Raw genomic sequence first — 22,960 nt, forward strand, 5'->3', positions numbered from 1 at the left:
TATCCAAGAAAATGTTGTGTTTTCTTTGCTTTGTTTGATTAATGATATCTGCTGTTTCCGTTGTTGATTTTTCTTACTGTTTTCGTTACGTTATTTCATCTTGTAAATTTATAAAGGGAAGACAAGTCATAAGACCTAAAGATATTCTACTGGTATGCAACAGTGATGAATAACTACTTGTATGCAACAGCAATACGAAATATTAAATTGTTTCTTTATTACGAACAAAATGAATACTCATTAGTTATTACACAAAGAGGTCTACCCTGTATGTACCCAATGTGGGGTTATAATGAGCTCGAGCATGGTCTTTCATTTCTGGAAATTCTTTGTGGTAAGTTGCACTAGACTCTTCCTTTGTAAGCGGCGTGTGCCTAGTTAACTGAGACTGAAACGGATGCATAAGTTTACTTTGAACAAAGCCTAAACTTCTGATCCAATAATACGAAAATTGACTTACCAAAAGGGATTTTCTACCCACTCTGGTCTATTTTTAGCCTAAAATCCATTTTCGTACGAGTCAATTTTCTTACGCTGAATCAAAAGTCTGAGCTTTAATCATGTTATTTTCCAGCTGATGAGCTTTATGCTGTTAAGTATAGCAATTTGACGTACTTTCATGCCGTGATATAGTTAGAGTTTATTGGAATTTTACTGATAGTGCGTGGTGCCGGTTCAATTAGTCGTAACGAGCTTTGCGGTGTCGGAGCTTTTTACTGATAAACTTTGTACAGTGTACCAGGGAGATTTACATTTTGCATACTTCTAAAAGTTTCCTGCGACTTAAATTTACATAAAACACACAAATATATGCCTTTAACCGCATTCAGACAAAGGTAAGGAGAAATTGATGTATTGAAAGGTAAAAGAAGTGAATATACAAAACGAAAAAGTTATCATAAAATCGTTGATAACAATAAAGTTGGTTAATCATAATAAATATAAAGTATAACCATACATTTATACGAGAAGATAGAAAAGAGTAACTTCGTTTTCTTACGTAAAACCGTCAACAGAAACAAACAGTTATAAAACATTCTAATTTGCATACCCTTTGAACATTGTTCTTGCAAATAAAGCCACTAGTAGTAGTGTTATATGTGTGAGTAATAATTTTGTCATAATTGTGAAATGAATTGTTCCCATTCTTTATATCGAATATCAGGTGTTGCCGCTAGTCTCTACCTGACTAACTACGCCGGCTATAGGGAGAATATTTGCCAGTGTTTCATTTACAGGCGCCTACACTGGTGAAATGTGATCTTCACCATGGACTGACTCTGCCTTTTTCTGACGAATTCTACCATTTATACGCCCGTAGGAGGGCATGGTGGAGGCTATCTTGCCGCACGTACGAATCGATCCCTTCAGTAGCACCATTGACAGCAGCAGTTAAACTTCCTTAATGCCAAACACGCCTGTGCGCTATTTCCGGGGATCATCGCTCAAAACTACATTTGCCTTTCTGGCACGGCTTTTCCCATAAAGTAGGCGCCAACCTGAACCTTTTGGCGCAACGCCAAAGTTGTCAAGTACATGTTTTATCGTCGCCGCTGCTGCCACAACGTAATTACGAGCGGACGGCGGCAGGAACAGTGATTAATTCGTCAGAAAGGTGGACGGCCTGAAGAAACGTCTCCAAATAAAGCTGGTAGTGTGCCCAAACTTATGTAACTTCTCCCCAAGCCCAAAGGTTACCTACTACCCAAATGTTCAGGCTACACTATGTCCAGAACATTGGATCCGGGGAAAACCGATAGTTCCGCTGTCTTCCCGAGCACAAAATTTATCTACCATCCAACTTTCGTGACTGAACCTTCTACATGACTCCAGATACAACAAAACGAAACTTTCGCTACAGTACAAAGTAAAATCGCCAGGGGGCACAAAAATATAATCACTTCTTTAGCAGGCCCAAACCTAACTACAAACCAAATACAAATTTTGAGTATCACAACAATCCACCATGCCTTCTTAGATGTTCAACCTCAAAACCACAAAACCTTGATTAAAAAAAGCGCTACAGAAAACATTCCCTTCTTGGCGAAGGTAATTAAAAACACTCAACACGATGACAAGCCGATGGCCGCACGAACAGTAATTAATTCGTCAGCAAGGTCATGAAGTAATGATAAGGTCTTCAAAAACGAGCCACTGAATTATTCATCCCTAATAACCAAATTACCACAATCACGGCCTCCCAATCGATCCCAATAAACCGTAGAAATCAGACGTCAAGGATATACTGTGAATGCAGAAATGTTCGCGGTGGTTTTATGTTCGCGGTTTTCGTGGTGAACTCTTTACCGCGAACACAAAACCCCCGCGAAAAGCCGCTCCATTGTGTGACTGTAGCGCTATAATTGTTTCAAACGCGAAATCAACACCATCGCGAACACTTCCGCCTTGAACATTTGTGTATTTACAGCAATCCCTCAGCGAAGACAGCTGTCCGAAATTGTCTATTCAAAACTGTAATACATGTTATTATAGGGTCCTTGAGCCACCATGCCACCACCAACATTACGTTCTGACATACTTCGGAATATACAATACTTTCAGCAAGTGCACTTTGCTGTCCAAATAATTTCCGTAAAATGTTTGAACTTGATGCAGATTTGATTTGGTGAGTATCATCCAGGCCATACACACCTCTTCTATAATCAGATACGTTTATGAAGGTTAGACATCCATGTATGACAATATGTAAAGAATGCAATCTCTACAACTGGATAAGATTCGGATCTTATCTAGTCGTATAGAGACTGAAATGTATTTAAGTAAAATGATGAGAGTTAAGGTCTAGATTTGTATATAGCCTGTATATTTGTATATTGGCCTATATTTATATGAATTTGATTTGTACATACAGTCAATTCCGTACCTTTACTAAAATATATTTCACTTTTTAGTTTTGTCATATTTGTACAAAATTTCTATCAACCACGCCGCATAGCTTTGCCTCTGTGATATTCGTATCGACGTTCGAAGATGTGCCAAATGAAATGAAATGTAATTCTAGCTCCGGGGTGTCTTTCACCTTTTGGCAACGCGTCACAACAAAATCAATAGGTTCACGATTAACAGCGCGCTCTGTCCATAACAATAAAGTAGACAAATAAGTAAGACGGTCACCGGTATTGTTTAACCTTTGACAGGTGGATATCGTGACCAGCCATGGCTATCAACATTGGAGTGCATAAATGACCATGTACGCCCACAGAATGGTCGTAATGCCATTTTGAATGGACTGATTGTCCATCGAAGTGGATATCGGTATACGGCCCAAATGAACAACCAAAAGGTGTTATCGATTCAAGGGGTTGCTGTAATTTTGGGCAATCACGGCCAGGTGCTGCACAAGTGGACTTCTATAGCTGGTATGGGATTGCTGCCAGTCAACGGATTCTGCACTTTACAGGTAGCAGGAGCAGTTGTTACCAATAGCTGACGTTGCTGCCATTCACTGGAGTCTGCTGTAGATGCACTGTACAGGCAGAAAAAGTAGTTGTTAACATGAGCTGGTATTGTTGCCACACGTGACTCGATTCTATGGTTGAATAGGCAGCAGGAACCGGTATCCTTTCTGCAGTTATTATTTCTATCAATCACTGCGAGGAAGGAGCTGTGCAACTTCGTACCAATAGCCGGCATTGGTCTCATTCATCGAACTCAATCGCTGGGTAGTAAGCAGAAACCGTCATGCCATAGTGCAGTCGTCGTATATTTTGGATTCATCATTAGTTTGTTGTGAATTACAGCAAGACACCACAGACGTTGGTGCCGGTATTGGTGCAATCCATCCGATTCTGTAGTAGGTTGAGCAGCAGCTACTGTTATGCCATAGCGGAGTCCTCATGTTTTTTGGATTTGGAGTTATCATTAGTTCGTCGTAAACTACAGCAAGACACATTGACGTTGGTGCCGGTATTGGTGCCATACATTGGATTTTTTCGTCTGTTAAGCAGCAGAAACCGTATGTAACGTATGCCATCCTGAAGTCCTTGAATTTTTTAAAGATATCATTAGTTCGTCGTAAATCACAGAACGACACTTCAGACGTTGGTGCCGGTATTGGTGCAATCCATCGGATTCTGTCGTCGGTTGAGCAGCAGCAGCCGTTATGCCATAGTACAGTCCTCGTATTTTCTGCAGTTGTGAATCACAGCAAGACACTGCAAAAGTTGGTACCTACAGCCAGTATCGATTTCATTCACCAGATTCCATTGGTTTGTCAGGAAGCAGGAACCGTTATGCCACAGTGGAGTCCTCGTATTTTCTGGAGCTGAGAAAGAAACTCCACAAGTTGGTACTTATAGCCTGTATCGGTGCCATTCACCAGATTCCATTGGTTTGTCCGGCAGCAGGGACCGTTATGCCATAGACGCGCAGTCGTCGTATTTCCTGGAGCTATGTCGAGCCGAGGATTTGATGGTCTTGGTTGTCACAAGACGTGAGTGATCACCCGCAGCAGCTGGCTGCAGAGGAAGGAATTAGTTGGAGGTGTTCTCAAGACAGAGGAGTACTGGGAGGATGCAGATGGCTAATTTCTATGAAAGGTGACGACTTGTTTTTGGTAAGTACAGATTTGAGAATTTACATCTTAAGTTTAATGTTCTCCTCATGAAAGGTGTGGATAATCATTTCAGTTTAATTTGCTATACCTTTCATGACATCAGACGTTTATGAAATTTAATGGTGATGCTACCGAAACTCATTATGAACTCCACATGCAACCAAATTCATCCCTGCTTCATGACTGCTTTCTGTAAATGTCTGACCCTGCAATGATATGCCTCCCTTGATATTGTTGTCAGAACCTGTTACTCTTATGTTTTAAACAGATACAGTATCATAGTTAATCTTCATATAATCTAACAATAGCAATCTTGTTGTTTGAGAATATTGCCGTAGCTCCTTGTGTATTTAGAATAGCAAAAGAAAAGAAAACATCTTTTTGCGAGATGCCAAAATAGTCGCTACCAAGTCTTGAAGATTTCCTACAGTTGGTTTTCAGAGCAGCATCTAAAAATCTGGTGACCAACACTTGTAAAAAACCACATAGTTTCCTAAATGATAGGCGTGGGAAGATAATGTTATGGGTAGTTCTTCCTGGACTTTAACTTGTGCTCATCTATAAAGCTTAGGTTAATACCCAGGATCCCTTCATTGTCGTTAAGATCAATGTATTTGGAAGCCCTAACAATATGTTATGTCGACTATAAAGGTTTCTACGGGGCCTCTTGACATATTGCTGTACAAGCCATGCCAATACGACATTGGTGCAATGCATGTGACTGACGGAGCTAATAACATATACTAGTACGTTCAAGTTGCAAACCTTTGAGGTTCTTTTGTAATATAAGATTTGCCAATATTCTTAAACACTGAGCAAGATCAGTTTGAACCATCTGGGTCAATCGTATATTTCTTTCCTTTGCAAGTTGAAATCGATTCTATGCAAGTGCGGAAGGGGCCGTCTCTTTTGTGCTCCAGGTTATCTGACTTCCAGGCAGAACATCCGTGGTCAAAAGAAATGAACCGATTAATCTTCTGAGTTTAAGAGATACGAAAGATGAAAAGGGTAGGGTATGAAGTCCGCTATCTTTTTTTTTTCCTAGAACAATCTCGTAATGTAGATCTCATTGTTATCAAGCGCGGCAGGGGTACCCTCACTTGATATCTTTGAACAATGACTGTGTGTGTGTCATGACAGGTCGTTCAATGCGATATGACCAGCCACCACCGCATTCCTCAAAACATGGTGTTTCACTCACACAGAATACTGATTCTACCACTTGACTGATGCAGATACAGATGCCTACAACTAGCTCCTGTAACCTAGTGAAAGGCTTTCTACAGTAAGCCGGTTTCAGATGGCCTTTCGGTGTGCCCCCATGGCATCGCGCCAATTCCCTGCCTTTTAGACTACAAATGACAAAAGGGCTGGACGGATTCCAACATTATATATGGAGATCCATTCAAACAGACCCTCTTCAATTCCAGGCGAAGTAAGTGACGACCTTTGCCATTAAGTTATCAAAAACACAGGACTGATGATCACAGGGCAAGGTGTAGAGGATGACTCTGACTCTTTTCCACGTGTTGGACCGTTCATCTTTTATTCACACCGTGTATTCCGAATACTTTTTAAACTAAAGACATCACATTTTGAATTTCAAGCAGATGTAGTAGTCGTAAGTAGATCAAGCTAGATCATCAAGTACTTCAACTGTCATACAAACCGCAACATCTTGCTTGGACAATTAGATGTTTTGCATCTTTGGTATCATTATCAGAATTTTCAGTCAAAATAGCTTCTCCATCTATCTATGACCTGTTTTTGTGTGTGCGGTATTTTCTGATAACAAGGCTTGCCCATTTGCCTCTTCCATGGCACTAACGGATAGACGTTGTACCTAGTTGATGAGTGCTATTGGTGACATGTGGACCGTCCTAGTGCAGGAATGAATAATTCTACCCACATAAACTGATCTGGACTTTAGTCAGCGACTTTGATCTTATCGGTGCTTAAACTTCGAGGAATCCATCTCATGCATTTTCTAGTCTGGCAATGTGTACTGTGTCGCAAGCGGGCCTCTAAATTCTAAACGATGTGACCTTTCTTACAATTCCTAACAACTTGAACATGTGATGAACGTTTAAGTCATGTGTTTTAGTCATCTAAGGTCTTTCATTCTTACGTTTTTACATGCACAATGCATACCATAATGTTTATATTATAAAAATGTTTGACTATGAGTTGAGAGCAAAGGCGGTCGATTTGCAATTAGTGTGTTTCTTGTAGAAACATATATTAAGTATTTTAGGTTCAACTTGTTAATTTGAGTTGCCTCAAAAGAAAAGCAGAAGTCAAATCCAACAAGACTGGCACCAAGTACATTTTAGAAATAAGAAGGTAGCATGACATTTAATGTCTCATTATCATATGTGCTGCTTTTATCTTCAATTAGCCTTCGGGCAAGTAGCTAAAAAAATTATTGTCACATCATACCAACAATGCAACAAATTTCAGAAATTTATACAAGTCATTTAGCCAAGTGTGGATAAAGATATCTTACGACAGCCAAATTCCACAAGTTGCTATTCAGATATTAACACAAACTGGCATTGACATGACGAATCGCCACTAGAGGCCATTCATTACCCTCTTCATCCCCATCCGTCAGTTGGAATATATTCACGACAGATTTACGCATATTTACGACAGGTTTAAGCTTGTTTACGGCCAATCACGACTTGCCCCGGTCCCGTGGTGCCTTTCGCGCCCGTGATCCGTCAGTGCGAATGACCCTCGGGCTTCGGAAACAAATTAAAATCGACCCGTTTCAAAACAGATCATCTCATTTTCATCAATTATGAATCAACCGTGCATGCTAACGACCGATTGTTCGGTGAAATGTGACGATAAGTTGAGTAAATAGAACTAACGATTGTTCGGTGAAATGTGACGATAAGTTGTGTAAATATAACTCCCGACTGTTCGGTGAAATGTGACGATAAGTTGTGTAAATAGAACTCCTGACTGTTCGGTGAAATGTGACGATAAGTTGTGTAAATAGAACTCCCGACTGTTAGCTGTGTAAATAGAACTCCAGATTTTTCGGCGAAATGTGACGATAAGTTGTGTAAATAGAACTCCCGATGTTTCAGCGAAATGTGACGATAAGTTTTGTAGATAGAACTGCCGATAGCTTGGTGAAATGTGATGTTAGGTTGTGTAAATAGAGCTACCCATTATCGGTGAAAAGTGACGATAAGTTGTGTAAATACAGCTCTGACTTGAGAAGTTTCATCTCCATCAAAACTACTGACACTATCTATGCGGTATAATGAAGAGAATGTTCCACCTGCACAAATAATAGGCCTTTGCTCTCCATGTACGCCTCGGGTTGAACAAATAAGTTACATCTACTGGCATGACGTTGCCGTTGACATGCTGCATATCAAACGTATCATAGCGTCCTGACATCGATAACCTTAACGAATCTAAGCCAGACATTACTTCTAACATATCTCGCTCGTTCTCATTTAAATGTACACATTTTGTAACTAAATCCGGTACCATTTAAAGTAAGACGCACGTTTCTGACATCAAAATTTGCCACATATAAGGTGCCAAACTGTCGTTTTTAAAAGCCAGAAAAGTTTTAAATCGTCATAAAAACGACTGTTTGGCACCTTATATGTGGCATATCTTAATGTCAGGAACTTCTTACTTCAAACGGTAACGGACGTTACAAAATGAGACCGAGCGATCCATCAAACTAGGCAGCTTTGAGTAGATTTTTGCTCGGATGTGCTGATTCAGCAGAATCATAGAATCAATGCACAACGCATCATTAGACAAACCGTATTGATATCACATCAATTCATAACAGCAACCAGCCGTGACTACAACGCCTAGCAGCAGTGTGAATAATCCGGTCTTCCGTCTGCCTTACAGACTTAATGTCAAATCTTTCCGGCAGGTGGGATAATACAATGGTATATGATTCATCAGAGACTTGGAGGTTGTGTTTATAAGATTATGGGATGATCAACGTATTTTCGCTTTGCTTGCAAGTTTATAGATTAGAAAGAACCCCACAACGGTTACAAGAGGCTTCATACGATTATGAAGGTTAGACATCCAGGTACACAACAGTTAAAGACAGACAGAGCCTAGTAAATGCTGCATGCGCCGCCATGCATTAGAAAAATGTTTATAGCTAGCGAAAACCAATAAATATATATATATATATATATATATATATATATATATATATATATATATATATATATCGATACCAACTAGAATTGCAAGCCTGTATTCGGATCTATTGCCCAACTTGATAAGGTAATAGATAACATTGTTGGCACGACAAAATTATAGGGGCACTCGTATGCTTCCTTGAGTTCTCTAAAGAACAAATAATTCTAATATGATAACTTAAATGAACGATTTATGTCTAATCTGAACCATACAATCGCACCACTGCAGCGCTAGTCCAGAAGTGCTACCTCGAGCGGCAGTTATTCCACTGACCAATATAGGCACAGACACACGTACACTCCCTGGTTGCCTATCTATTTCAACACAGTTACGACGTGTCAGTTCCAATTTGCCACTCTCCCACAAAATCAATCGGCTTTGTAATGATGACGAAAACCTTTCAGCATTGTTCCTCTTCTGTTCACCCATTACTTCCGCACATAATCTGTCACTTCCCTCGCCCCGAGACCGTTATTTCAAACGAGCCGAGATTGAATTGTGTCCTCAAATGGAAACGTATCACTCGGTTTCCCATTGTCTGCCCGTCACCGGCTGTCGTTGTTATCGAGAAGTGTTGGAGAGGAAAAGGGAAGGGGGAACAGTTGACAATTGTTGTGGAATATTCGTTGTTGTAATATTAATTTTAATTCAATCCCACACAAAGCGTACAAGAGCAGGGATTAGCTAACGCACCACTGAATTGTGTTCCGATTTTTACAAAGGACTAATTTAAAACCAACACAGTTTCACAACATAACATATACAATTCACATCAAAACCAAAACAGGACAGCCATACAAATCAGGACAGCCGTAATACGTTAATTGTATTGTTACAGTTATTGAGTGTCAATATATGATAGAAAGTATATCAAACGCACAAATATAGACAGGCAGGGTTGTAAATCTATGGGTTTATGGCAATAGATCCAAAGTGTTAAAGAAAAACGGATGTGTAGCTCAGCTCTTGATTAAACCATATAGAAAAACTTCGATGTTTTCCAGACAAGGTTATTCATACAATGTAGACAAAGACAATAATATTTCAAAGAGAAATTGTGCACCTGAAGCTCTTGGAACCCCCTGCGTTGATGCTATCGTTGATAAAGACATGTGACCAAAAAAAAAAAGCACATATGATTCTGATAGGATAAAAATAGACTCTATTTTTACGTTCTGCGATGAAAATGATTTTCATCGCAGAACAATATATCTTACTAACCAAGAATTATGCTAAAACTTGAATTTTTCGGAGCCTTACTGACAAGGTGACCTCATGATTTCAGCCATACAAACATTTCTCTTGAGTAATCAATATCATAACGAATTTTGATTCTGCGAACTTTCGTTATTAACCTTTTGACTTCTTCTGTATCCTGTCAACAGAGATAAATGAGTGGCCGTGTCACAACGTAGCCGTAATTTGTGTTTGCAAATGAAACATCTATTTCTCCCAATCCCTGACCTAGATAGGCTTGATTGAAATATCTTGTCTACAGTGTAGTAAACCTGTTGCAACCCTTTCGGTTAAAGTAGATGATGTATGATCTGTTTGTTCACTAAGTAAGTGAAGCATTGTGCCCGAAGCAGTCCACATCACTCATAGACTGTATTCTCTCACAGCCATTTGTCTTGCTTAAGCAGGAAATGTCAGCCAACCTATTGTCGTCGAAACGTTGAATGATTTAGAGATTGCTTTGGAAGAATGAAATGGTGAAAATGCCAGCAATCGTAAAAATTCATGTGCGGGTGGGATTTAGTATGCATTTAATGTCGTAGTAGAATTACCCATCACTTTTATTGGTCACAAGAAGTACCAAAGACTAGAAGAGGTAAAGTGACGAGAACACATTTTTTAGGTTTGAAACATCAAAGTTGATTTATCAATTTGCAATAAATAAGCTGGAGGCTTATGGCCTATTTTGAGGAAGTTTACCCAATAAATTATAACTCACAACAACTGGTCGATAACTTCAAGACATACGGACATATTTTTATGTCTTTTGTGGTGTGAAATACCAACTGAAAATAAACATATTTATTTAAAAAATGTAGGTTACATACGCATGGCTTATTTTCAGAGCATTTACCCCAAATTCAATTTCTCAGCATAAGTATACATATATCACTACGAGATATGTTAAAGACACATTTATTCTTTTGCTTGAAATAGCAAACTCAATGCAGTTTGAAAAACAACAACAACAAAGTTGCAGGCCTAGCCTGGAGTCCAGCTTTCCTAGCTTTAGTCCGCTACCCAAGCTCCGCTCTTCTTGGCGAGGAACGGAGCTTGGGTAGCGGACTAAAGCTACGAAGGCTGGACTCCAGGCTAGGTATGGCCTACTTTGAGAGCCTTTCTCCCACAGGTAATTTGACAGCCCAAGAATGGGCGTGTTCCCGCCTCAGACAAGTTAGACTGAGGGGTCACATTTGTGCTCCCCTTGCTCCCCTAGGAGCAGGCTCGGAGGAATTAATATTTCATGCCAGGCTACATCGGAGACCGGCAAATACGTGTCAGGATACGGTATTACTGTAAATGCAGAAATGTTCGCGGTGGTTTTATGATCGCGGTTTTCGCGGTGAACTATTTACCGCGAACTTAAAACCACCACGATAAGCCGTTCCATTATGTGGCTGTAGCGCTACTATTGTTCCAAACGCGTACTCAAAACCACCGCGAACACTTCATTTTCTCCCTATCGCGAAATAAAACCCCCGCGAACATTTTTGCATATACAGTATTACGTAAGTTTGATCGTGAAGTCATCTTTGGCATTGAATCAAATTCCTGGTGCCCAAATCCCAGAACATATGTGATAAAACCTGATCAATACTTGTATGGCTACCTGACTGAATGGTAAACATGTATAGACTCTTATTGTATCGTGGTGTATCGTTACCTTTTCCTAAACTTTCATTCAAAGTAGAATAAGAACTTAACACTAATCAATGTCCAAATAGTAATGCTATGAAACAATATCATGTGCGAATTGTAACCCCTAAATCAAACCATATTTCTAACATATTTTCACATCATCACTGGTTGATTTAACCAAACATAACCGTTGTGTTACATAAGTTACTCCGGCTGCAATAAGACGTAATTACACGTGCAGGGGACGCCAACAAATTCCGTCCCATGGGAGTCAAATATTTGGAATCTTTCATAATGTGATTGTCTTCGAAGAGATCATCCTGAATCCAATCAATGGACACGTTTCGCCACTTGCAGTTCATCAATTCTTAATGTGTAATTAAGGCCACAAGACAAGACACACGAGGATCCGTGTAGCAACCATACGCCGAACATCACCGCCACTAATCATCGCAGCAAAGCTCATAAAGTTGATAATTCTACAATTGTTTTAAAAGATTAAGTGCAATGAAGGAAATCTAAGAATGTGGGTAAAAGGACGGGCGATAAAATGGTTAAGTTGAGACACAGGAATTATTACCAGGCCGTGGCACGCGCGGCGCATCAATTATTGAAGAGGGCTGATATGCAAAGTGAACGGTAAACCCGGATGTGCCAGAAACGGCATCAAACGTGCGGAGTCAGAGGAGAGACAGCGTCCTCGCGGCGCACACACTGCCCGGACTGAGGATGTGTTTTCAGCGACTTTTACTCGTCTGGGGCATCACTTAGGCGATGGCAGGACCCAGGCCACGGCACACGTTGAGTATTATAGTCTTCATCATTAGCAACTGTCAGCCTTGAAGTACGTTGATGTGATGAGTTGTGGGGGGGGGGGGCAGGAATGACTTCATATGCGCGTTTTCAGCGACTTTTACTCGTCTGGGGCATCACTTATAAAGACATGGCAGGACCCAGGCCACGGCACACGTTGAGTATTATTGCCTTCATCATTAGCAACTGTCGGTCCTAAAACTGTACATGTGATGAGTTGTTGGGGGGGGGGGAGCAGGAATGACTTCATTTATGCTTACATAAACATATGGAGAGATAGCATTACTGCTGATGAAACGTATTGGTGTGGAGACAATTTCATTACAGAGATGAAGTTTTGAGAAAACTCTCATTACTACAAAGATTTATGGCTAGGGTACTGATTACTAGGTAGCATATAGCAGGTGGAATTTTGGAGCTCTCGGTCTTATCAAATCCCATCACTCTATTGAACAAGACAAATCATTTCGTGTTAATGTTCATTTTACTAGAATGGTACCGATCGCAATAACGAGAAAAATCCTGATTACAATCCATGTTTACGACCACCCTGCAGTCTGTTCTAGTTAACAGCTTGAAAAACGTAGATCAAGCTAGTGACAATCGTGTGGAGTTTAAAATATACCCCTTCTACCAAAAGCAGCAGAAAGTTAATTTTCAAATAATTTGGTCGTTTCAGAATGACGAAAATGTCTTGCAGCAACCCAAATAAGCATATGATGGAATACTAAATTGTAGTATATCCCTAGAAAGGAATGCTGTATGTGTTTCATTGTGACGTGTTCGTTCAGCGTAATAGTAATGGCTTCTGTCCATCTTTCCCGTCACGTATGAGTTCAATACGAGACACTGACGCAACTTAAATACCAAGAGAATTCTCGACCACCCCATGCGTTGAAAGGCCATTGCTTAAAGGTAATTAGAGCCACTTTCCAACCGATAACCACACGTCAGCAAAGAGACCGCCTATTGAATACCGAGCTATCAGTCAGAAATGTCATCGGTCCTTTGCGTCAAAAGCACGGATGACTTTTATAACAGACAGACCGTCTCTCTATTGTGACCTCTCTGGATTGTCGCTCCCCATTACCGTGTTTTAAAGTTCACGACCACTGCAGCGAGGTCCCTCGAGATTCTCTTCAATCATTGATCAAATGTCGACCGGCACGCTATGAGTACTTGGAGACTCACCTGGCATCGTGAGATACACACTTGGTGCAGACCAGTGGATTGTACCAGAAACAAGGTTGTTAAAACGGCCAGATGGGCGATTTGATGTTCAGACTAACGTAAGGTTTTATTATAATAACATGTTGACGACTGTTTTAGTGCGCCACTTGCTTTTTGCATTGAAAAATAAAATCAATAATAAAGTTACATAACAACAACCTAGACCTGAGAGTCAACTTCATGCTGTTACGCACATTTACTTGCTGTTTCATATCTACATATTGAATTTGTAACGGATATTCTGAACTTCATATTCATAAGAGATTGCAAGGAATCTATTGACGAAATCTTTGACGACTTAAACTCGCACAGTGCACGCAACTCCTATGAGGCTTTGCGCTAATCACATGGTAATCTGATTAAAGTTTAAACTTCCATTCTACACAGGAAGCATGATTCACCATACAAGTCATCAACCGCGGTCACGACAATCGATCTTCATTAGGTTATAATCTGCTTAGGTCGTAATAACAAGATGCAAAATATAATAAATCACAGACGATGGTAAGTTTTTGTCTTTCAAGAGAAGTCTAAAATAGGACATTGTTTGAAACCCTCGCAGACACAAGCAAACAACTCAGATGAGATATAAAATATAAGAAAGACAATTTAGATGGATAGATTGAAAAATGGTTAATAGTCATTAGAACTGTCCGCTACGTCTTACCGACATCTAAGACAAAGAAAGAACAAAAACAAGAGCACAATACAAAACAGCAGTCAGACACATATGTAAGGACCAGTAGTCGAGATGAAAACGATGAATAAATCGAAACTGCTGACGTAAAATAAAATCACGAGTCACGAGTCAACTTTGTCGATGACGCTCAAGGTCAAATAAAGGGCAATTTTTATGTTGGGGTTATGTTATTGGCACTTTGCAAAGGCATCAGAATGCTGAAATCGAATATTTACTATTGTTGGATAAATCGATTAAAAGGATAGTCACCAAACCCAACGTTGCTCCTCCACAACTTACAACTTAATGTGTCAGCCTTTTTGACAAAATTTCCTGTGACCTTAGCACAAGCACAATGACATGTTACCAACCCTTAAGAAGACTTTGACAGTTCCGTCAGCGAATTTCAAAGAAAAACTAAAACATGATTGAACTAGAGAGCTGACCTTAGTTACTCTTTCGACACCTTCCAAGTTATGAGTCAGCCATTTTGAGAAAGCTGAACTGTTTTTATGACCCAAGGTGCGCACTCAGGGCAGAAAGGGCACAACATTGACCAAGTTAAGAAAGACGAATGGTACTTTCAGAGGATGCATGCCTGATGATGAGATAAACGAATGAAGGATTGCTTCTATCACAGCCCACCGACACCTCCAAGCCGCGAATCTGTCATGTGTTCGAACCTTGCTGTTGTTATGACCTTCGTATCTGCCTAAGGTCAGGAATGACCTCAATGCACTAATGGGGAGAACATCATGATCCTCAATAGCTATTAAAAGGCGTGTGAGTGTATAGACATGAAATAATGACAACGGGGGCATCGGGGGTAGAGGAATAAGTATGATTTGTAAGAACCTTCAATAAGTGAGATTGAATCCGTATGAGGCTCTTTGTAAAACTAACGTTGGGCTTCACGCGTTCATGCACATTACCCATTTTATGTCAGTGAGTTGGAATGTTGGAAAGGTGGGCGTTGGGGGCAAAGGAATAATTCTAATTTGTAAGAAGCTTGAATCAGTGAGATGATTTTGTCGACTCAGCCTCTTTTGGAACCCGAAGGATAGCTATTTGTAGCTATTGAAGTTATTCACAAGCAATGCTGGAAAAGGGGGCCCTTCAGATTAGTTTTATCCCGAAGGATAGCTATTTGTAGCTATTGAAGTTATTCACAAGCAATGCTGGAAAAGGGGGCCCTTCAGATTAGTTTCATTTGTAAGAAGCTTGAATCAGTGAGATGATTTTGTCGACTCAGCCTCTTTTGGAACCCGAAGGGTACGCGTATGAGGTCCTTTGTAAACCCAGCATTAGGCTTGAAACATTCATATCGATGAACACAGTTATTTGTAGCCAGTGAAGTTATTCACAAGGATTATTGAAAAACTGGGCAAAGAAATGAGATTAATTTGTAAGAAGCTTGAATAAGTGAGGTGGTTCTGTCGACTCAGCATTTTTTGCTACCCCAAAGAGCATAAACTTCTTTCAACATTAGGCTTGACGTGTTCACGTCTATTACCATTGGTATTTGTAGCCAGTAAGTTATTCACAAGGGATGTGGGAATAAAAGCGTAAAGGAATAAAACAATAGGAAAAAACCAATAGCATGCTCGAAGCGTTGATGTTCATTACCAGTGGTATTTGTAGCCACAGGGTGAAGCTATTTGTTATCTGCAGTTTAACGTCACTTTTGGGACAAATGCAGCGAGATGGAATCTGATTTTCGTTGCTCCTTGAACGTATGGGTGATCAACTGTAACAATTTGTATATCTTAATCATTATTCGTCAGCAAGAATGGTACCGGGGAGTACAGGCTGCCACATACGCAATAAACTTTAACAGCCAGTTCTTTTAGGCGTGAATTATCTTTATGCACTTCTGAATGTGGCAATTGCTGAAACGTCGATAGTTGCCCTATTTGGAATCAGGAAAACAGAAACCAGATCGAATTCTGCCTTCGTTTTTACTAGCACGCTGACAAAGGCGCCATTATATCTTGTACTGAAAGTAATTTGGCAACTGAATATGCATGTATCAATGGTAAAATGTAAGCCATCCGAAATCAATTCCTACCATTGCATGTTACGGGCTAAGCTCCATGGTATCATTAGCACAGAAAATGCCAGAGAATGTTTCAAACGACTATAAGTATCGCTCTGCTATTTCTTTTGCCATAAGTCTGTCAGTGTGAAAGGCACCATTGTCGACTTTAAATGCCAGGCGTTCTTGTTGAAGCAAAAAGATTTCGATTGGACGCACTAGATGAATTGCCAATAGCAAAAGCTTACAATATATAAAGTAGCCAACAATTTCTAGAAAAGATAACAGAATTCTGTGAGGTTGACATATGCAGTCACTCTGAGAATATAACTCGCTTTCAGTAGCCTCTCAAGCCTTACGATGTATCAAGAGTCGCTCGAGTCACATTGTATCAAGGATCAATATCCTTTACGTGATTTACATGTCTGTGCAGCAAGGGCAATCTGCCAATCACCAACACATTTATATTTCTAGCCATGTTCTTTGCCAATGGCCCCCACCAACTGCTATGAAGCTGAGTGTATTTCTGTTGTTAAATCTACCATCACCAGTTCACCTATTCTCCAAGCAGAGGTTTTGGTCGGGAGGGAGGCAATGTTAAAACCCCCCGGCCACTACTAACCCCCAACCAAAACCTCTGCTTGGAGAATACAGTTCACCGCCTAATCTATGATTTATAGCCTACGAAGTCTCTTCACATTAAAACTTAACTTATTTTTCTGACCTTTAACGCGAAGTATTGCCATGTATCTAATTTCCAATGGGCAATAGTAACCTAATTGCCTGTGAATAGATAAAAATAACCCGAAGCTGAACTGAATATTGAATACTTCTAATCAGGATAAAGCTTTATCTAAACTTGTAATCAAAGTCATGAAGTGCTTAAGGTTTTACACATCCGTCTTAAAGATGTCAGAATTCGAAGCCAGGATGTGTTGCACATTTGCCAGACTAATTGTCAATGACATGAAATGGTCACATCATATCCTAATCTGGTATTCAACAAAGCATGAGTAAAATGTCTATCTAATACAGTTTTAGTCGTTATAATGATTAAAAACGATTAAAACAGCAATACACGATGGTGTTACATCGAAAGGTTGTTACAAAAATAAGGTTCATATGAATTAGTCTAAGGTTAAGCAGCACTCAGCCATTGAAGCATTGAGCGGAACAACCGGGTCATATCCTGATCTTTCAAAACCATCCAGCAATCCATCAATGATGCAAATGATGTCAGATCCAATAAAAATGGAGTGTTGCCAATCTCGTCTTCATTCATACGGCGTGTTTATCCGGCAAGAAGGTGATAAATGATAGTTTAGAGGGGCTAATTGATTTTATTGACTTGAACTGTACGATAATCGATATCTATTATAAACAGTTCAGGTTCTAGAAGTTAGATGTACTTAAACGTTGTACTCCATAAAGTGTACTGATGGTATTGTGCTTTCGAACAAAAAACAACAGTTCCTTTCCATTAATCTAATCTGCACACATGACTCACCGCTAACTTTCCAATTAAGGTCATCGCTCTATTTATATACTTAAGGCGGAAGTCATCTGAGCTTTCTTTGAGCCTTTTTTGTTTCCTAAAATATGAAGTAATCAAAATAATCAATAAGATTGATTGTGTTCATTTACTTAGCTCGCTAGGGCATAAAGTTAAACTAAAGGTCATACATCCGTTCATGCATGCACTCATTTATCGACTATTTCCCTGCAGGTTGAAACAATGCTCATCTCTATTTGTACAGGTTTTCCTTGCTTCACTTGCTCTTCACGAGTCTCAAACACCTCCATTATATGTTTAATGTTGATACAGATGGATAAAGTTAAACTAAAGTTCAACCAGTCATTCAATTATTCATCAATCGACTTTTTTCCTGGATGAAATTGAAATAATCCTTATCTCTATTTGAACAGTTCTTTCTTTCTCCACTTACTCGTCATGAGTCTCCAACTACTCCATCATAGGTTTTATGTTGATACCGGTGGATAGAATTAAACTAAAGGTCAACCATTGATTTATCTATTCATTTATTAAATATTTTCCCGGATGAAATTGAAATAATCCTTATCTCTATTTGTACAGTTCTTTCTATCTCCACTTACTCGTCATGAGTCTCCAACTACTCCATCATAGGTTTTATGTTGATACCGGTGGATAGAATTAAACTAAAGGTCAACCATTGATTTATCTATTCATTTATTAAATATTTTCCCGGATGAAATTGAAATAATCCTTATCTCTATTTGTACAGTTCTTTCTTTCTCCACTTACTCGTCATGAGTCTCCAACTACTCCATCATATAGGTTTTATGTTGATACCGGTGGACAGAATTAAACTAAAGGTCAACCATTGATTTATCTATTCATTTATTAAATACTTTCCCGGATGAAATTGTAATAATCTTCATCTCTATTTGTACAGGTTTTCCTTGCTTCACTTACTCTCGACGAGTCTCACACTCCTCCGGAGCTCCATCATATATTTTATGTTGATACAGAAGAGAAATACTTCCTTTGATGGAAGAGTCCTTTGATGGAATTCCGAAGCAGCATAGAGCACGGGTCACATGTTGAGCCCTGAGGCAAATACCCTGTGTCGTTATGTCACCGCCAGCTAAAATCAATTCCATAATGTATGCCCTTTTTTGCAAGGGAAGCAATCCATGCTGGGTTTGTCAACAGGCTGAGCGGAAGGGCTGTGCGGTGCTACTCCCAACAATAGGTGTTATCGAGTGAAAGCCTTTGATTTAAGAACACTCACAGTTACTCCGCCCAGCTTTTAGAGGACACAGCTCGTAACGAGGGGTAATTTCGGAGTGCATTTTGTCATTGTGGTGTTCTGTCTGGCCCCAGGCTCGCTGAGTGCCCGTGGTCAAAGATGGGGACGACTACTGCAGTTCCGCGGATTGGTAGGCGTCTTGTACAGACTGTCCTGGTCGTGGCTATCTTCGGCAAACTTATGGTGGGTGCAGCAGCAGTTCCTGCAAGGATTCGGATTGGTGAGCGTCTTGTCTTGTCTCATGATTGCTACTCTCCAAGCAGAAGTTGGGATCTGGCTGGCTTTTGACGTGTTTTAAGCGTTTCTGTCGGGATGCGACATAAAGAAAACGTGATAAAATAGGAAGCACAACAAGAACGCACAAAACACGTAAAAAACAGCCAGAATCCAACCTCTATATCTGCTCGGAGAGTACAAATTGATTGCCTGATAAGCTTTATGTTTACAGTATGTTTGTTAACACCATAAGGCGGTGATTGGTTTGCAAATGTAGTCCGATCACTAAGTGTGAGCAAAGAGACTGAGGTCACTGCTTTGCTTTTGCACAAAGCAGATTCTAGATTTGTACATGGGCTGGACAAAATACTATGACTTCACATTAAATGCAAGTAATGCGCGTGTAGCAATGTGTCTGACAGCAGGCGGTTGTCTCGCGTGGCGTAACGGTTTGAATGTTTGTCGGAAAACCAAGAGGTTCAGGTATCAAATTCCTGACATGCCCCGTTGTTGTGTTATTGGGAAGGGCGACTTACTTCACTTTACTAAAGGTGAAAATGAGTTCCTAGCTTCCACTAGGGACGTGCCAAGGATAGGACGTTAAATACAGAGAGCTTGAGTTTGACGAGAGCCACACTTCAAGCACGTTGAAGAACCCACTACACCTATGAAAAAATTAGGCATCCATCCCAGTGTGAGTGGATCAAAATCTTACATTTTGCCATGACCGTACTGTGTTTGGAGCCCTTAATGAAGCCTTAATTACTATTTCTTCGACCTAATGAGACGTCTGATCGAAACATCCCAAGGTTAAAGCTAGGTCTAGTTTTTCCGTCAACATACTACTTATTTAGAAATCTTCAGTCCAACACACAAAGTTTGGTCTACTGGCATCTGATTGCAACAACCTTTGTCTCTCAAGGTGAAGGAGTGGTCAAAAGGTTTTTCCTTCCTGAGGAGAATTTGTGTTCTAGGACTGACTGAATGATGGAATCTTAAACTTGAAGGCTCTTTGCACCAGTTTGAAGTTTTGCAATTCCCTCCAACTTTTTGAAGACAAAGACAGTCCATGGTCCTAGCCAATTCAAATTGTGTTACGTCACTTTAGTCTAAGACATCTATTTAAAACAATCTTTGTGCGACAAAACGAAGGAATGGTCAGAAGTTTAATCAGTTCAATTTTTGTCCCTCAAATGCTCGAATGATGGGCCCTTGGGATTAAAGATTCTTGGCAGCAGGGTGAAGCTTGCCTACCGGCGCAGCTGGTCTCTCGGCACAGCAGCCCTGATATTGAGTGTAGAAATAAGGGCAATGCTTCACAGTAGTAAGTCAAGCAGACGGATTTGGCACGAAAACTAACCATAGGACAAAAGGGCACAAAGGTCACCTTGTCAGTAAATATATGCCTCTAGATGCGTTATTGCCCTTGCTGAGAGAGTCCATCGTATAGTGTATGAATTGTAGGACTCTGTGGCGTTACTTTTATCAACAAACGGATGGAAGATGGACTGAACCCTGCAATAAGTCTACATAACTCTGCCTGTACATTATAGTCGCTTCTTGGTGATATCAGGTTATTTTACCTCGTAAAATGATGCTTTATTGCTCTTGCTGTGAGAGTTCGTCATATAGTGTTATAAATTATAGTACTCTATGGCGTTACTTTTATCAACAAACGGGTAGAAGATGGACTCAACCCTGCAATAACTCTACATAACTCTGCCTGTACATTATGCTCGCTTCTTGGTGGTATTTACCAAGAATTATATACCTAATTATTTCACCTAAGCATTTGACCTAAGCACTAATAATCGTTCCCTAGCGGTCACCTCTCAACTGTTACCATTTTCGTCAAGTCGCCAAATAGGTAATCATAGACAGGTTCGACTGTGTTCTACGTGCATAGATTAAGAAATCACAGTTTCTATGATGGCTAGAAGTAAACTGCAAATAAAGCTGTGACGATGATAGAGGAGGAGGGAGAACTATGAACCTCTGCTTGGACTAGAACCATTACCAAAAGCATCACATGATAAGACTTCATGATAAGACTTCAAGTCCTCATTTTAGGTTAGACAACTTAGAATAATAGCCATTTCCATGTTGGTAGTCCAAAATGGCGTCTGGTCAATTGTCATGGAAACACACAGATTCTCCACGAACAGTTTTACTAAAATAAGTTTATTTCAAATTCCTGCCCGAAGGCTTGATTCATTTTTGAAGTGCAGGAGTGTTCAGGTAATATGAAAATCAACTGTTGAGAGTACATTTCTCAAGTACGTACGTAAGGTCTTTGCACTGCTCTTCAACCTTCCAAATATGCAGACTCTTCAATACGTCAGAGTCACGTGACATCAACCACCCTATTCATCTTTGCCTTGATGAATAGAAAGAATGGTTAGATTGACGTCCGAGCCTCTCTTTTAGTGACTAGCCCGGCGTCGTATTAACGGTAATGGCAGGCTCCTTAATGGCCATTTTATGTAGTTAGCTCGATAGCCAGATACCGTAACAAGATTTAGTGCAAGAAAATCCCCAGATTCTGCAGGAGCAGCAGATTCAGTGATGGCGCCGCTTATATATTATTTAGGGACATCTGTCAAGAGCCACCAGGGGTCTCGTACGTTATAGCGAGAGTGAGATATTTACTGGTAACTATGACAGTGACTCAGAAATACAAGAAGGTTGATTTAGAGTACAGATCATTAACGATGTCCTCATCAAACTTCTGTTCATCTACTTTGAAACACAAGTATAAAGTCGTCAAAAGTAGATTAGTGGTTTCTAATCACCGATGAGGGTGTGGAGTTTGAATTTTTTGTTTCAATGAAAGACAACCCTTATGGACAGTCAGAAAATATTGTAATCATTACTTTTGATATCTGCCTGAACATTTTAATTACATCGTGAGCTGTATATGTACACATGTAATTGCAATTTCAACAGCCATCTTCATGAAATTGCTATACATGAATTTCATGTCTTCACACTTGCCGTTATGATTCATTGTCAAAGACTTTATGATAAATTCTTATAATCTTGTCTTCTAATATCTGCCTGCATATGGTGATGCATGTTGTAATTGAGGCTGCCATCTCTCCCGGTAATTGTTATACATGAAGATCGTGTCGTCAAAGTCGACATTATGTTTTTATAGCCGTATACTGGGTGATGTTACCTTGTTTAAGTACTGGTATTGCTTCAGTGGACGACCAATATTTGTTATACATTCAGATGAGTTACCGGCGACAACTATGCGTAAAGGAAGTACGTGTCTTCAAACTTGATGTTATGTTTTTATAGCCGCATACTGGATAATGTTACCTTGTCTACTTCTACTGGTGTTACTTCCGTGGACAACCCGTGTTAGTTATATAGCCAGATGAGTTACTGGCGACAACCATACGTTTGAAGATACGTACTTCATGTACGTGTCTTCAAAATTGCAACGGATATGTTTTATAGCCATATACTGGATGGTGTTACCTTGTCTAAGGACTGGTGTTACTTTAGTGGACGATTCGTGTTTGTTATACAGTCAGATG

The 22,960-nt window shown here is 39.9% G+C and overlaps 1 protein-coding gene across 5 annotated transcripts in view; it reads left to right on the top strand.

The window, feature by feature from the left end:
• Positions 1 to 4,041: 4,041 nt before the first annotated feature.
• LOC136425621 (glutamate receptor 2-like) overlaps positions 4,042 to 22,960 on the top strand; it is a 50,762-nt gene continuing 31,843 nt past the window's right edge. For 2 of the 5 annotated variants that reach the window (XM_066414549.1, XM_066414547.1), the window contains exons 1-2: positions 12,290 to 12,450; positions 19,274 to 19,419. In XM_066414549.1, coding sequence (XP_066270646.1) covers positions 12,425 to 12,450; positions 19,274 to 19,419 — 172 coding nt within the window. In that variant the 5' untranslated portion in view covers positions 12,290 to 12,424. Of the gene's footprint in view, positions 4,577 to 12,289; positions 12,451 to 12,562; positions 12,620 to 19,273; positions 19,420 to 22,960 lie in introns of those variants that run through there. The other 3 variants (XM_066414550.1, XM_066414551.1, XM_066414548.1) reach the window with 3 other exon arrangements.

This window comes from Branchiostoma lanceolatum, chromosome 19 (assembly GCF_035083965.1).
Source record: "Branchiostoma lanceolatum isolate klBraLanc5 chromosome 19, klBraLanc5.hap2, whole genome shotgun sequence".
In the NCBI taxonomy this organism is placed as follows: Eukaryota; Metazoa; Chordata; class Leptocardii; order Amphioxiformes; family Branchiostomatidae; genus Branchiostoma; species Branchiostoma lanceolatum.